This window comes from Phragmites australis, chromosome 11 (genome assembly GCF_958298935.1).
Source record: "Phragmites australis chromosome 11, lpPhrAust1.1, whole genome shotgun sequence".
Classification (NCBI taxonomy): domain Eukaryota; kingdom Viridiplantae; phylum Streptophyta; class Magnoliopsida; order Poales; family Poaceae; genus Phragmites; species Phragmites australis.
The window spans coordinates 25,715,278-25,729,935 of NC_084931.1; the positions used below are offsets into that span (position 1 = coordinate 25,715,278).

The following is a 14,658-nucleotide window of genomic DNA, read 5'->3' on the forward strand; positions in this document are numbered from 1 at the left end:
CATATGTGTAATCCTAGGAATTGCGAGACAAGGTCACAATGCTCCACTGAGCCTAAGCCTCTAGCGTTCCAGGAGAGAAAGTTGATGTTCAGCCCTAACATTGAGGTAAACGTGGGGACCCTAGAAGCAACTCGCACACCATTAACTATTTACTTGGAGGACAGAGACGAGAGTATTGAACAACCCTATTTCAACACTTTGAAGGGATGGTGGCAAGCAAATGCGAGCTACACTGAAGGACGCAACACAGGCACCAAACCATGTAGATAAAGCGAAAAAGTACGTAGCACGACGGTGCAGTGATTGGGGGTTGGATTTGCATACCCCAATTAGTAGCCCCAAACACAGAAAGACAAAAGAGCCAGAAGATCGTCCGCATGCTTACACAAGTGCCCCACATGACGTCAAAGCAAAAGAATGGGAAGTACGGTCGCATGAACACAAAAGCATCCCAAATGACGACGAAGGTGGAAGGTCATCCCTCAGATCAGTGTGACCTCCATGCAGGATAGGTCATCCAGGAGGTCGGGGCCGTCCTCGTGAAGAATCTCTATTGTCGCGTCTTAGATGTGATCCTCAGTGTCGGTGAGCATGAAAAGTTCTGTCAGGGTGCCAATCACAAGTTCTGGTAGCAGCCCATCGTATATGTCGACGTAGTCTTGCATGGCCTCCTCTAAAGTCTTTGAGGCATCGAGCAGTCCCAGCTTGCAACAGAGTTGGATTTGCGCACGCTGGGTGATTGGCACCTGTCATTTCTTTGACAATTGTTCGCTCCTGCATGTTTGGGACAAGTCGTATGTGCAACACATCCATTTACACCTAGGAGCCATGGCGCAGATTGTTGATGGGGAGGTTGTTGGGGAGGTCATGGCAACAGAGAGCAAGGCTGGCTCTGGCGGCCTAAAGAAGGCAATTGTGCCTTTAGGCAGCGAGGCATTTTGCACAGCAGTCCCGACCCTGGCAGGTGTCTCCACTTGAAGGTCGTGAAGAATGCACACAAAGGCCGCAGGATACCTTGACTACCGCCGCCTGCCCTTTGGGGTGTCGCTATCCTTCTCGGAAGCTAGGCCACGCGGGAGTCCTTTGGAGGCCAGCAGCACACCGTCAACTAGGGTTAGCGGGGTGATGACCAGTGGGCCTAGGTCAACATCGAGGATGGCGAAAGAGAGGATCTGATGGCCCTACTGTAGCATCCCACGCTCAAGCACTGCGGCATCTGTGGCGTTCCAAGCCCTGACCATGGACACCAAGACCCTGAGCGGTTCATGCACCGCTGCAATAGGCCCTGTATTGAAGACATGGGTGGCAAAAGCAAAAATGGAGGACATACTCAAGTGCCACATGGCCGACAAGGGGTGGAAGAAGAAACAAAGAGCGGGGAGGGTGGGCACTGGGGTAATCCATGGCATGATGACAGGGAGCTCTGGAGACGGCGTTGTGTGGGGTCCTTGAAGCTCAGACACCGACTCTAGATCAACAAAGCACGAGGGAGCCGGCACGGGCTTGGATTGCGGGACTGCATCTTCTATCTATGGGATGATGGCCGCAAGCCCCAGCGCATCCAAGAGCGCTCTCAGCTCGCTGGCACTAATGTGTTGAGGGGCTTGTGACAACATGATTCGGGGATAGAGCTAACAAAAGCGGGGATGGAGCCATGTCGTTGCCCATCATCAGCAGCATGTTGCCAACCGGCAGGCCAGTGACCATCGAGAGTAGACCTGTAGGGGGTCCTACAGCGGGAAGCGCCAAGACGGCCTCAACAGTAGCACCAACCCCAAACAGGCCGCCCACACCTTGCCCAGGTGCAACCACTTGTGGGCTAGGAAGAGGTATCTTCACACAGGCTAAGGCCACCATGCTAGGGAGCATTGATGCAAACTTGGTCCCTTTCACCCCATCAGAGAGCGCATGGCGTCGCCAGTCATTGTGTATAGCCCCACGTCGATGAGGAGGCGAGCGCGTACAGTCATGACGTGGCCTGGCACGCGTGGAGAGATCGACCGCAAGGCGGTTGGTCCCATGCCAACGTGGTGGTGAACCGCCCGCACTGTCATCGGAGTCGTCATGGCGCATGTGGCCGTGCGTTTGAGACCTCGATTGATCATCCCCCAAGGAGTGCCACCACCATCCTGGTGCACACGCCACCCTCAGTGCGCCCCATGCCCATCCTCGGACGCATCTTCGGATGGCAGCTTTGTGAAGGACAACACACAATTCGACCTTGGCTTGCCATCGATCTTCCCCCTAAATAGTGATTTTGTTCGTCAAAGGACCAGCCAATGGTGTTGTCGGCTAGTTATGGAGGAAGACAAAGCAGGCTGAGGAGTCCCCCACCATGTCGAGGTGGATGAGCACCCAGAATTTGGCTCTGTATTGCCAATGCTCCATCTATGTTGAGGAAACTTGCATATGAGAGGACGAGCCAACCATCAGTTAGTGAGTAAACATTAGCCAAATTACCTTAGGGATGTGACTCGGGTTCGTTGTCCATACCCACAGGTTCCTGGTGCTCATGTTAGTAAGCCAGAGCATGCCCGACTCAATGTGCTCTAGGGAACAGGTGCAACCGATGATGCGCTACACGATCTTCGAGGACCATGCATGGATGGGGATGCCTTCTAGGCACAGCCGCACCCGGAAGAAGAAGTCCGTGCACATCATTTGATTGAAACTGCACCACAGACACAGGTAGAGGTGGAGACCATTTTGCTTGATGACCCTCAGCTCCAGGGCCTTGGCGCAATGGCACGTATGCTCGAACTTGATCAGGAAGGGTTCGGGGTAGTGGTTGGAGACCGTGACATCTCTACGGTGGAGGCAGAGGGCGTCGAGAATGACATCTTCAATATGGTACGCACCACCCCCTATAGGAGGGCTAAGAGCCCATGAGACGAGGGTGGAGCCCTCCCACTCCTTACGCTCCCGCATGCAATTGAAGGGGAGGGGGATCAGGCAGCCATCCTCATCTAGCCTCAAGTTGGGGTCGCCGAGGTGAACCATTGTTCTCCGGTGGCCTTGGGGATGCCAAGTGGTGGGTGGCATCGGGACCGGGGCAGAGGGCGTAGCGGTAGGGGGACCCAGCCTATCCGAGCCCGAACGACAGGAGGCTTCCTTGTGGATTGAGTGACGGTAGCGGAAGCATCACACTAGGTCGCGATAGGCAGTGACGCGATGATCTCTTTCCAGGTAGCAAACACACAAGTGTCCCCAGAGACCCTTTCGAAGGAGGCACGGTGAGAGAGGGGTGACCCTTGGGCCGATGCTTGGGAGCAGATGCCTGCAATGAATGATAGTCTTTCTTGCACCAACGCTTGCTCCGAATCGGAGTCCAGCTAGACTCCAGTGGCTCCTCCCCAGGGAAGCGAGCCACCCACATACACATCGGCCCTCGAGCGGCGATCGTAGCGGGGATGTGACCGGCTAGGGGGAAGAGGCCTCGTAGGGGGTTCATGATGGCAGAGAGGTAAGCGTCGCTATCGCGGCTAATGCAGAGAGGAGTGACAAGCTGCGGCAGAGCGACTCGGCTCGCGAGCAGAGGCGAGGTGTCCAAGGTTATGTGATAGGGAATTATTATCCCTACCATGTAGAGTGAAGCCGGTGGAGTAAAGGCTGGGGAGAAGCCGTTGGGGGGTAATGGAGCGGCATTAAGGCGTTGCCGAGCGGCTTTTGCGTGCAAGCATGGAAAAGGTCGGGGAGACGAGGTGGCGGTAGGAACTTGGGGCTAACTGGATCCGTGCGTGGGAGACACAGGTGTGACCTAGCCGGCAAACAGATCCGACCTAAGGAGGCGTAGATCCGACTAGGGATGCACGGTCCAGGCAGATTGGGGGAGGCCTCGCGTCGGCCGAAGAAGAGAAAAATGCTGAAATCAAAACACCGGATGGAAGCGGATGAAGGTGGGGGAAACGGTGGTGGGTGAGGATGGAGAGGCGACAGGAAAGGAGGAAAGGGGGCTGTGTCCGAGCGTAACCAAAGTGGCGGCGAGGACGCTAGGAGGGCTAATCTTTTTCGGTTGGTTTGACATCGAAAGAATTACCAAGCTGGGCTCAGTTCGCCAGAACGGCGCTCTGTTTCCGATAAAAAAGGAAATGCCTTTCTGCTTTGACTGAACCCGAGGTACCCGTGGCACGTAGTACTACGCATGGCTTTGACGAACCGAGGCAAGCGGTGACCGGAGAGCCCTGAGCCCCCGTCTGTTCTGACGCGTCCCGCACGACGCGCCGCCTTCCCGGGGACCTGGTTCGCGGCCAGCTCGAAACCCGAAGCGTACAACGTGCGACGCGGGAAGTTTCCCCCGCCAGCGCGGCACCGCACCGCGAACGCGACTCGCACGTGCCGCCTACGCCTCAGCCGCGTCAAACGACGTCCCACTCCTCCCCCACCACCCACCAACCCGCCCGCTTCCCGCACCGCTCGGCCGCTTCCTATATACGTGACCGCAAGATCGTTGCGGTTGCCCAGCCCGTGCCGGTGCCGAGCACGACGTGAAAACGAGCGACGTAGACCAAAGCCCGCGAGACCGAGCTTATCCATCCGTGCCGCGGGAGATCTCGTTTTCCTTCCGGCCGTAGAGCGAAAATGAGCCAGGAGAACGGAGCCAACGGGCACGCCGCCGAGGAGATGGAGGTGGAGCCAAAGCGCCGCGCGCCGCGGCTCAACGAGAGGATCCTCTCGTCCCTGTCGCGGAGGTCCGTCGCCGCGCACCCCTGGCACGACCTCGAGATCGGTGAGTTCTCTCTCGCCAACTTCGTTGACCGGATAGTTCAGATGTACAATGCCGTCAGGGGCTGTGCTAACCAATTGTTCGTGCATGGTTGCAGGTCCTGAAGCTCCGGCCGTGTTCAACGTTGTAAGTATCCGAGATGCACATCTGAGTCTTTATTACTTTGGAGTGTGAACGCGTGATGCATGTCTGATCCGGTGCGCGTCCATCGAGCAGGTCGTGGAGATCACCAAGGGGAGCAAGGTGAAGTACGAGCTCGACAAGAAGACGGGGCTCATCAAGGTCGATCGGATCCTGTACTCATCCGTGGTGTACCCACACAACTACGGCTTCATTCCCCGGACGCTCTGCGAAGACAACGACCCCATGGATGTCCTCGTCCTCATGCAGGTGAGCTCGTACTTTCAGGCTTTCAGCAGGATTAGCATAACCATGTGCAAAATATCATTGCTCTGCAAAGTTCTTGTCACTAACAACTCGTCGTTTGCAACCAGGAGCCAGTTCTTCCCGGCTCCTTCCTCAGGGCCAGGGCCATCGGCCTCATGCCCATGATAGATCAGGTAAGCAAATCAATCCATCCATCTCTCTGTAAACCATTTCTGCCTAGGTAAAAGCATCGGCATTGAGATTACTGTACGCTTCTTTCTGTAACAGGGAGAGAAGGACGACAAGATCATAGCCGTGTGCGCCGACGATCCCGAGTACCGCCACTTCAACAATCTCAGCGAGCTTTCTCCTCACCGCCTTCAGGAGATCAGACGCTTCTTCGAAGACTGTAAGTACGAACGCTTGCTGTCTCATTCCGTATAATCGCTACCTTTCTATGATCCGTGTTGCGCATTCCATTCAATTGTGCACTTTTTTGCTCAAATCTTCCAGACAAGAAGAACGAGAACAAGGAGGTGGCCGTCAACGACTTCTTGCCCGCCACCGAAGCTCGTGATGCCATCCAGTACTCCATGTAAGTTCTGATCATCTCGGAGGATGGCATGGTATGTGTAGCCTTGTCGGATTGGAGTCTGGAATAACGCGTATTGACACGATTTGTTGATCTTTTCTGCAGGGATCTGTACGCGCAGTACATTCTGCAGAGCTTGCGGCGGTAGAGCGTGCCCCATTGTTCTCTCTACCCGCTCTTCTGCGGGCTAATGCAAAGCACATGTCATCGGAACATTTGGGACCTGATGAACAGCCAAGTCACATGAGTTGTCATTCATGTTGACCATCTTTTCCCAGCGATATTTTAGAGTGTATCTCTGTATTAATCGTTTGGAAATTTGTCGTTGTTTCATATACGTACTCTTCTACAGTTCTTACAGAACGAACAAATAAAATAAGAATCTACTATTTTGTTGCTTGGTCGACCTTCTTCTGGCCTGAATATCTGCACATTGCTGATGGTACAATGGATGAAGAACCGGCTGCGGACTTGCGCTCACGTTTTCGCTCTGATATCACACAGAGTATCAGCTGGATAATCGATTCATTTTGTTGGATAGCTTAGTATGGCTGTGCCATTTGGGCTGTGGTTCTGGTTTACCTCGTATCTGGATCATCGCTTGCTTTTTGTTTCTTTTCTGTATCAATGTACACTGGCAGCAGCTTCTTAGAAGCGAGGGAGTAATGAAGTACTTAATCTCCCAAAAGAAGAAAAAAAAGACTTGCGTACAATAACATTGGAGGACTTTTACAGTACACTTAAATGAGTGCATAACGTCCATTTTCTCTATCCGGTGGTTTAGATTGGTCCAATAATACTCTATCGCCCATCAGTATCATGGGTATCATTAAAAAGTATCATGGGTATCATAAGGTTAGGATTGAAAAAAAACTATGATAAACTTGTAAATTATATGTTTAATTAGGGAAGATCAAAATGTTAGTTTATTCTTTAGATAAGCTTTCACTTATTCTGTTCATTTTATTTATTAGGGTTTCCACCCTCCGTCGGTCGGTCGATGATGAGTGGCGAAGGTCCGAAATCCGGTCAGTCAATGACGTAATTACCTCTAAGGGTATCAAGATAATTACAATAATACCTACTAAAATGAACGGTTAGATCACAACAATGATACTCTCCATCATCTAGTATCATGGTGTAATGTAAATGATCTCTAACATTGCTATGAGCTACATGCCACTGGAAATTATACTTTTCCTGTGTGCCATCAGAAAACATCACTTTTCTTTTATGCCACTTGTCCAAATCCGAGATCTTTTCCATGCCACTCATGTTACTTCCCTTAGAAAAGGCCACCGTTAGAGCCTTCAATCTTGTCAGACTAAGATACAGGCTCAGGCGCTGTTGGGAGCAACGCGGAGGACGGGCGGCACAGGCCAGAGCAGAGCGGAGAACGGGTGAGCTGGAGTGTTGGCCGGCCTCGGGAGGCCCTGGCTCTCCTTCGCGGCATGTCCCTCAGCGGCGTGCCCCCGAACGCTGTCACCTTGTTGACATCGCCAGCGTGTAATACCCAAAAAATGCAAAATTCAGAAATTGACCGTGGGACCCACTAGAGGTGCGAAATATGACCTTTTGACCCATTGCTTGGATGGATGATCGGAGACCGCGGATGAGTAGATCTCGTTGAGACAATTTTGTTTTGTTATCTAATGTCCTAATTGAATGCTCGGTGAATCCATAGCAATCCCAATTAATCTAGATCAGTTGATAAAGAGAATAAAAAATAAAATAAAAAAGAAATAAGGTCGAGGGGATCGGTCCTCACCTGATCCACCCATTCGATTGAGTTGTCGATCGCTCCACACCAAATCATCGCCACTGCCTCCTGTCGGTCGTCGCGCCCGCTGGTTGCTGCCCTGCCGTACCTGTCGTGTCTGTCGCCCCGCTTGACATCGTGCTGCCCCAGCTGCTCATCGCGTCGTGCTACGCTGCCCCGGCCGTCCGCTACGCCGCTGCTGCTGTCTGGCCACACAACGCCGCCTCGACCACCGCCACTACCACCTGTGCTGTCGGCACCCGCCACCCGACTGCGTTGTGCCGCCTGCTCCTACCGGAGCCCGGCTAGAGCGTCGCCGACCGGTGAGCAAGGGAGCTGGTGGGTGGAGGGGGCCAGTTTAGGGAGGAGCAGGGAGGAGGGGTGATCAGCTAAAGGCAAGGACCACCCAGCCAAGAAGGAAGAAGAAAAGAAAAGAAAGGAAGGAAAGAAAGAAAGAATAGGGAAGAAGAGGAACGAGGAAGAAGAAGATTGGGGTTTTCCACAAGTTCATCGGTTTTCATCATCGTTTTGCGATCTCACTTCAAATGTGATTTCTAATTAGTCCTTAGAAGCTTGTAGATGTGTGGGGACAATCAATTCTGTCATTGGATTAGTGTTTTAATGATTCATTTAGCATGCAATGATCTCCCTCCTTTCCCTGAAAGAGTCGAGGTCGGAGCCCGCTTGGCAGGCGACAGGAGCTGTGGGCAAGTGCTTGCTTGGTAGGCCAACAGCCCTGTGAACCGGGCGGGGCACTTGACGAAAGGGGGGCACACTGAGGTTTAATATGCGTCGAATTTGACCATATGGTTAAGATGAAAGTTGTAGGCCACGTCGATAGCTCTCTATTGGTGTTAGTCTTGTTGTTATTGGTTGAGCTGTTCAGTAGGTTTTGGCTAATCGGTGTTGTTACCCGACGAGAGTTAGTTTGCGCGTTGTTGATTGTTGTTGTTAGGTCTTCAACCTCTTTAGCGGAAGTTCTCGCTTGATGTCTTACAAGCTAAGTGAAAGATATAGTTCCATAAACCTTGGTTGTCAGGTTTACAAGGTTTTGGTGCGTAGAAGCGTGTGTCATCTTTTATTTTGTTGTTGCGGCATTTTGGTGCTAATTGTGTATTTGTTTAGGTGGGGATATTTCAGGTCGTAGCTAGTGTCGTCTTTATTGCCGGTGAAGGCAAGTGAATATGGTGGTTGCGTTATGTTATAGTTTATTATTTGATTGCCTCTATATTTTAATTAACGTACTCTATAATAATCTATTAAATTGAATGAGCTTATTATTTCTTTCTACCTTATGAAGATTTGATGATTTCATGGATTATGAGGTAAAATAAGTGTGGTATGTTATTTACTTTCAGATATTTATACTATTCACATGCAATACTTGAAGTATATTCATATGTTGGAAGTTATGTCTTTTGATTATGCATGATCTTGTTGTCTTAATATTTCTCTTTCTGAAGTTTACATGAATCTTGAATTAAGAAGTGAAAGAAGTGAGATATGTTATAGCTTTGCAGTTGTTTTTTATCATAGTATGAAAAATTTGAAGTCTTAAGCATATCCTGAAAGTTATGTGTTTAGTTATATATGAAGCATGTCATATATATGCATCGCATGTATTGAAAGTTTTGTTGTCGTCTTTTGGCCGCGATCATACCGATACAACACCATATGTTAACCGATAAGGGGTATAATGCACACCTTTACGTTAATCGAGAAGGGATAAAGGTAAGGAAGAACATATAATGTGCAGTTGTACGCTTTCTCATGGAAGAATTTTATCTTGTAAGTTATGTTTTTTACTTACGCATAAAACATGTCATACAGATGTATTTTATGCATTAAAAGTTTTATCGCTGCTTCAGACCGTAATCATATCTGTACATCACTATATGTTACCCGATGAGGAATACGATGCACACCCTTATGTTACCCGAGAAAAGGTAAGAGTAAGAAAGTGCATATCATGTGCATATTTATGTATACATATGAAGTTCTTTAATTTATTCACATCAATGTTTTATTTTTTTAGATGGCTTATATATAATGCAGTTAAGAAGGATTATGCTATAGGATGTTGAAATGGTTGATATTGCCGTTGAACTTGCTTAGTCTTATTTTCTTTTTGATGTTGATAGTATGTTCTGTTTCTAGTTTTTATTTGAAGATGATTGCTTAATCACTTGTAGTTAAATAGCTCGTTGAAGCAAATTCACTTGCTGAGATTTTTGAATCTTATCCATACTTTTTTTTTTAGATACATTTTAAGGTGATGGCGCACATGTGGGATGGTTAGCTGCCCGTCGCTCGTACTTTTAGCTTTCTCTAGTGTGTTAAGCTTGTTATGCTGCTAATTGGCAATACTTTGCCCTGTGATACTTATTTTTGGATCCGTGGTGGTTTGGTTGTATGATCGAGCCTTGTACCTTGGTTGTTAGGATCTTTATGTTGCTAGTATGATGATCTATATCCTGTTATCTTTCTATATACATTTGTTGCTAGTTATACCTTCAATTTTAGATGAGTTGCTGTCGGAATTTCCTTAAAGTTTCGGCAGTTGGTCCGAGTGATATTTTGGACTGTGCTGGTCCCGGGGCTTTACACAGCGCATGCGCGCCTCGCGGACGCAGGCCAAAAAGTCGGCAGGTTCACATGCGCACGGAGGTCGCCGGATGCGCTCGCAACGCCGTCGTTGCCACCGCGCTCGTCGACGAGGAATGCGCGCGCGATGTTCGATGGTATGTCTGCGCCGGTGAGGAACGCGGTGTCGTAGAGCGCGATATTGTCCGTGTACGCGCAGAACTCGCTTGGGAACGAGGCGATATCAGAACCAAAGGCAATGGCGTGGCGCCCAACCACTGCATGCTGTCGAGCGTTGTCGGTGAGTGCGCGGGCATTGCACGTCTGGGCATGGGCAAGTGCATCCATGGCGCAGTTTTCCGGCTTGGGCACGAAGGCAACAACGCGATTGCAGTGGCTCTGGTTTACATGTACTCGAAATGCGGATGCTATGAGTACTCAAGAAAGGTGTTCCACAGGATCGAGCGGCCCTCTGTCGTTTCCTACACTTCCATCATCGTCGCAGCTGTGAAGTATGGCAAATGTGGCATTGTGAAACGTAAGTACGTAACTCAGTGCAATGGCATGAAACTGAACGAGCCAAAATCAGGTTCATCCCATCTGAAGGGGCAAAACTGTCTTTTCCATCGTCACTTCACAACATTCCAACAGTCAACTGACCAAAGTGGCATGCAAGGGATGGCAAATTTGAATCAGTGGTATGTAATGGAAGTGAAATTTTTGGATGGCGCATAAGGAAAAAGTATAATTTCTATTGGCGTACAAGGAATTTCCTCCTAGATCAATGCAAAGGATTGCTGCAGAGTATCAATCGAATGATGAATGGGACATCCAAAATCAGCAACCAAGCACAACTACACAAGCAATATGTCTTTATATGGAATACTACATATCTGATCAATAAAACCTTGAATTATTATTGAGTTGAACCATGTCCGAATATAGTGGTTTTTTAGATTAAGGTCAAGAACAGAAAATAAATATCTGATCAATAGAGTTACAATGTGGATGCCCGGATAATGGTGCATGTGTCCTCAGGCAGACAGACACAGATCAAGGAGTGCCTGACTCTGAAGCGTATAATGCTTTGATCTCCTCAACATCATCGTAGCTCCCGAGGAATATTGGGGATCTGTCATGAAGCTTAGTGGGAGCAAGTTCAAGGGCCTGCATTGCAAATTAACAACAGCATTGTCAGTTATGGCATGCCAACTATTGCTAAAAAATATGGCGATTTAAGATACTGTGATTTTTTATTTTTGATAAACTCTACATGTAAGTTCTCTAAGTTAACATACACTAATAGCATCAAGATTTTAGTTGGAAAGTGATGATCTGAACAAAAAAATAGAAATTATGCGCACCCGTTGTTTGCCTGTGAAAGCCTGACCTCCAGCTTGTTCCATCAAGAATGACATCGGGAAGACTTCATACAGAACACTGCCGTTCCACATACCAACAACTTCAGGATTTATATCTATGTAAGCAGTTCCACAAGTACTACAGAGAAAGAGATTGTTAGCATAGGCATACCGAAGTTTTCCATTTGGGCTCTTCTTGTCTGCAGGGTACAAAAATATGCCTCCGTATAGCAAGGTACGGTGGACATCAGCAACCATACTGCACCATTCACAAGGACCAAAAGAACACAAATCATTAAGCTCAACAAAACAATAGCGATGAGATTGAAATAACTTCAAGCATATTATTTTTCAAGGAAACTTCAGATATATTCAGCTCATAACCAAAAGAAAGCAAACTTCAAAAATCATCTTGATCAGTAACCGAAAATCATGATTTATCTTTTGTAAATATTGGAATGAATTGGTCTAGAGGTTTTGCCTCATTTGAAAACTATTAACCATATTCCTTTGCCAGAAGATAAACAACTGAAAGACTGAGTCACCTTCCAATATATCTCAAGGATTTAGGTGGTGAACCATCCTGGGGAAACTTGCATTTCTCCACAAATCTGCAATGTTGGCTGAAAATTCAGCTTAACTTCTTAAGAAACTGCTATATTTATAGACAAAAATGAGCCCTACATACTTTGTCGTAGGCGCATCCCAGTTTTTGGCATTCCCTTCATTGACAGAATAGATCTTCCCTTTCTTTGGTATCTGCACAAGAAAAGAAACTTAAAACACAGATGTCCATACTTAAGTATTATCAACCAGGACTGCAGTATTCTTTCATTAACCTTGATATTTGGATGAGTCAGTATAAACTCCCCAAGGGAAGGATCAAGAGTGAAACCATTGACTCCATTTCCAGTGCTCAACACAAGCTGCCATAAATCATAACAGCAGTGAATTTAGGAAGAAGAGTCGGAGCGAATTATCTGAAGATAAAATGGATTTGGTGATCATAATTACCGTGCAGGAACTCCCATACATGCAGTAGCCAGCAGCAAGCATGTCTGTTCCAGGTTGCAGTACATCTCCCAAAGTCACATTGTCCTTATCTTTGATCATGTAAATCCCAAAGATCTGTAGAACAGAGCAGAATATAAAATGTAATGACAGTAAGCGCTTTGCTGTAGAAATGTTTCTCAGAATAAGCCCTTATCGCTTAAAATTACATGAACTTAAGTTCGATAGAGTTGTAATTGAATATTGAAGTTGGACATCGACTAAGATCAAATTTTCAATTGCAAATAATTAGTATAACATCTACTAAAAGGTAAACATGATCCACTTCGTTGGAGCCCAGATCGATCAGTACTTCCTTCCCCGTATAATCTGTCGTTTGACTCATTCACCAGTTAAGATCACAGGTGGAAAAACTCAGATGCATACCGTTCCGATGGAGACACCGCAGTCGATATTGGAGGAGCCATCCAGCGGATCGAAACAAACACAGTACCTGGACAGAAAGGAAACACATGCGTGTCACAAGTCAAAACAATTCACAAGCAACTAAGAACAACATAGAGTGACTGAATTCACACACTTTCCACGGAGGGCCGAGTCGACGAATATGGCCTCCTCGTTCTCTTCGGACACAAGAACGCACTGCACGCAAGCGCAAAGTCAATGTCTAAGTTCAGAATTGAAGTGCTGAAAAAGAACTAAACCATTTTTTTATGGGCGAAAACATGTGTCTACTGGTATGTAGGAGAGTGCATTACGGTGCGGCCGCTGCTGACAAGCGCCTTGACAAAGACTTCGTTGGACAGCACATCCAGCTTCTTCTGCTCCTCACCCTGCAATGTCAACGCAGAGCAAGATAAATTAAACAAAGTGACAAGAGGGCATCACTTGGATCATGTTGTAGTACTAATAAAGAATAAGAACAGCCGATAGACTAGAGCAGTAGTGATCGACGCATGGTCAGTCAGATCCACTTTGCAACTAACGAATGCCAAATGTTCATCTGGACACGGGGGCCGACTCGTCAGAGGCTCAGGGGGTAATCGTAAATTCGTTACCCAGAGCACGCGTCTGTACATGAAAGGTGAAGAAAGGAGGTGGTGGCGCGTGGCCGCGTCTGGTGTGCTTGCCTGGACGTTGGTCTCGCCGGCGAGGCCGATGAGCTTGGCGAGCCCCGCCTTGTTGACTGCTGAGGCGACGAACTTGCAGCCGAGGACGATGTGGGAGAGGAGGATGGTGAAGTCGCCGCGGGACTCCGGGTGGCGGCCCTGCTCGTTGAGCGCGTGCCGCGTGATCGTCATCAGGTCCGTTCGCTGCGCCTCCGCCGCGTGGTCCATCTCCCCCTTCCGCCCTTCCCTACCGCTTCCTCTCCCTCCGCCGACCGGTTTCCGCTACCTCTCCGCTGATCAGGCGAAACCCCCTCGCTTGTTACACTGCGCGCGCTTCCTACGGGTTCCGTGTGGAGTGAGACTGGACAACTAGCTGGGAGGAGCGAAGGGATCGGCGGATGATGATAGGAGATGGGCGGCGGTTGGGAGGCCTTGTCCTGTGGCGCGACGGGGACGGGTGCCCGAGCGGCGAAACAAGAGGGCGCCGTTCCTCTCTCGCCGTGCGGACTGGCCGATTGGGCCGACCACGGAAGAGTGAGCGCGACGGGCGGCAACTTATACTCCTACAGGTGTGCAAACGGAGGAAGAGGAGAGGCGAAGGCGAAGGCGAAGGCGTGCACGGTGCCGGTGCGGTGCGGGCGGCATCTGATCGCAGAAAGGCTAGGGTCCGTGGACGGAAATAGGCAGGGCGCGCGCGCGCGGTGCGTGTTGGTGCTGGGCGAGGGGATGGGTGCGGGTTCCACGTATGTGCCGCATGGGTGCGGATAGCTATCGGCATATGCTCGGCCAGGAAGCTGACTTGGTGGCACGGCGCGGTCACGCAAGCGTGCCCGAGAAACAAGGGAAGGCCAATGGGCTAATAGCAAGTGGATGATTGACTGGCTCGCATCCGGCCGGGTTGGATGCGTCGTTGCAGACCCCCTATTGTGGGGGAGTGTCCTTTGGCATCTGCAAGTCGCAAGAGATCGAGCAGTATATATTACATGATGGAATTGATAGAGGAAGTTTTATTGATTTTTATTATTATATTAAAGTAATATAAATAAATAAGAATTTGTTTTTGATTTCTGTATAGTACGGATGTATATAGTAAAAACAAAATACAAAATACAAAAGGAGCAAAAGGGATATGTTCACGGTATATGCCGAAGAAC

General features: G+C 48.9%; 2 protein-coding genes across 3 annotated transcripts; one reads left to right on the forward strand and one right to left on the reverse strand.

Annotated features, from left to right (window-relative positions):
• Nucleotides 1–4,445: 4,445 nt before the first annotated feature.
• Nucleotides 4,446–6,087, forward strand: LOC133885525 (soluble inorganic pyrophosphatase-like). 2 transcript variants are annotated; one of them, XM_062325253.1, is made up of 7 exons: nucleotides 4,446–4,726; nucleotides 4,821–4,849; nucleotides 4,940–5,113; nucleotides 5,218–5,283; nucleotides 5,378–5,502; nucleotides 5,603–5,684; nucleotides 5,787–6,087. In XM_062325253.1, exons 1-6 carry the CDS (start codon nucleotides 4,579–4,581, stop codon nucleotides 5,664–5,666), a joined length of 606 nt encoding a protein of 201 aa, XP_062181237.1. In that variant the 5' UTR covers nucleotides 4,446–4,578; the 3' UTR covers nucleotides 5,667–5,684; nucleotides 5,787–6,087. The 2 variants fall into 2 exon arrangements, with proteins under 2 accessions (XP_062181237.1, XP_062181236.1); XM_062325252.1 differs by having other exon boundaries at nucleotides 5,378–5,498.
• Nucleotides 6,088–10,917: 4,830 nt separating this feature from the next.
• LOC133885078 (fructose-1,6-bisphosphatase, cytosolic-like) lies at nucleotides 10,918–14,153 on the reverse strand. The gene is made up of 11 exons (XM_062324712.1): nucleotides 13,526–14,153; nucleotides 13,154–13,228; nucleotides 12,976–13,037; nucleotides 12,822–12,888; nucleotides 12,399–12,512; nucleotides 12,224–12,310; nucleotides 12,073–12,143; nucleotides 11,930–11,995; nucleotides 11,557–11,643; nucleotides 11,388–11,463; nucleotides 10,918–11,190 (listed from the first exon to the last, which is right to left on the reverse strand). Exons 1-11 carry the CDS (start codon nucleotides 13,730–13,732, stop codon nucleotides 11,077–11,079), a joined length of 1,026 nt encoding a protein of 341 aa, XP_062180696.1. The 5' UTR covers nucleotides 13,733–14,153; the 3' UTR covers nucleotides 10,918–11,076.
• Between the last annotated feature and the right edge of the window lie 505 nt (nucleotides 14,154–14,658).

Bases quoted from the DNA above. Each gene is read 5' to 3' on its own strand.
- LOC133885525 (XM_062325252.1), top strand. From the start codon at position 4,579: ATGAGCCAGGAGAACGGAGCCAACGGGCACGCCGCCGAGGAGATGGAG. The intron at 4,727-4,820 runs GTGAGTTCTCTC...GCATGGTTGCAG, and splicing joins CTGGCACGACCTCGAGATCG to GTCCTGAAGCTCCGGCCGTG. The intron at 4,850-4,939 runs GTAAGTATCCGA...TCCATCGAGCAG, and splicing joins CTCCGGCCGTGTTCAACGTT to GTCGTGGAGATCACCAAGGG.
- LOC133885078 (XM_062324712.1), bottom strand. From the start codon at position 13,732: ATGGACCACGCGGCGGAGGCGCAGCGAACGGACCTGATGACGATCACG. The intron at 12,311-12,398 runs GTAATTATGATC...GATTTATGGCAG, and splicing joins TGTATGGGAGTTCCTGCACG to CTTGTGTTGAGCACTGGAAA. The intron at 11,464-11,556 runs GTATGCCTATGC...GTGGAACGGCAG, and splicing joins AGCCCAAATGGAAAACTTCG to TGTTCTGTATGAAGTCTTCC.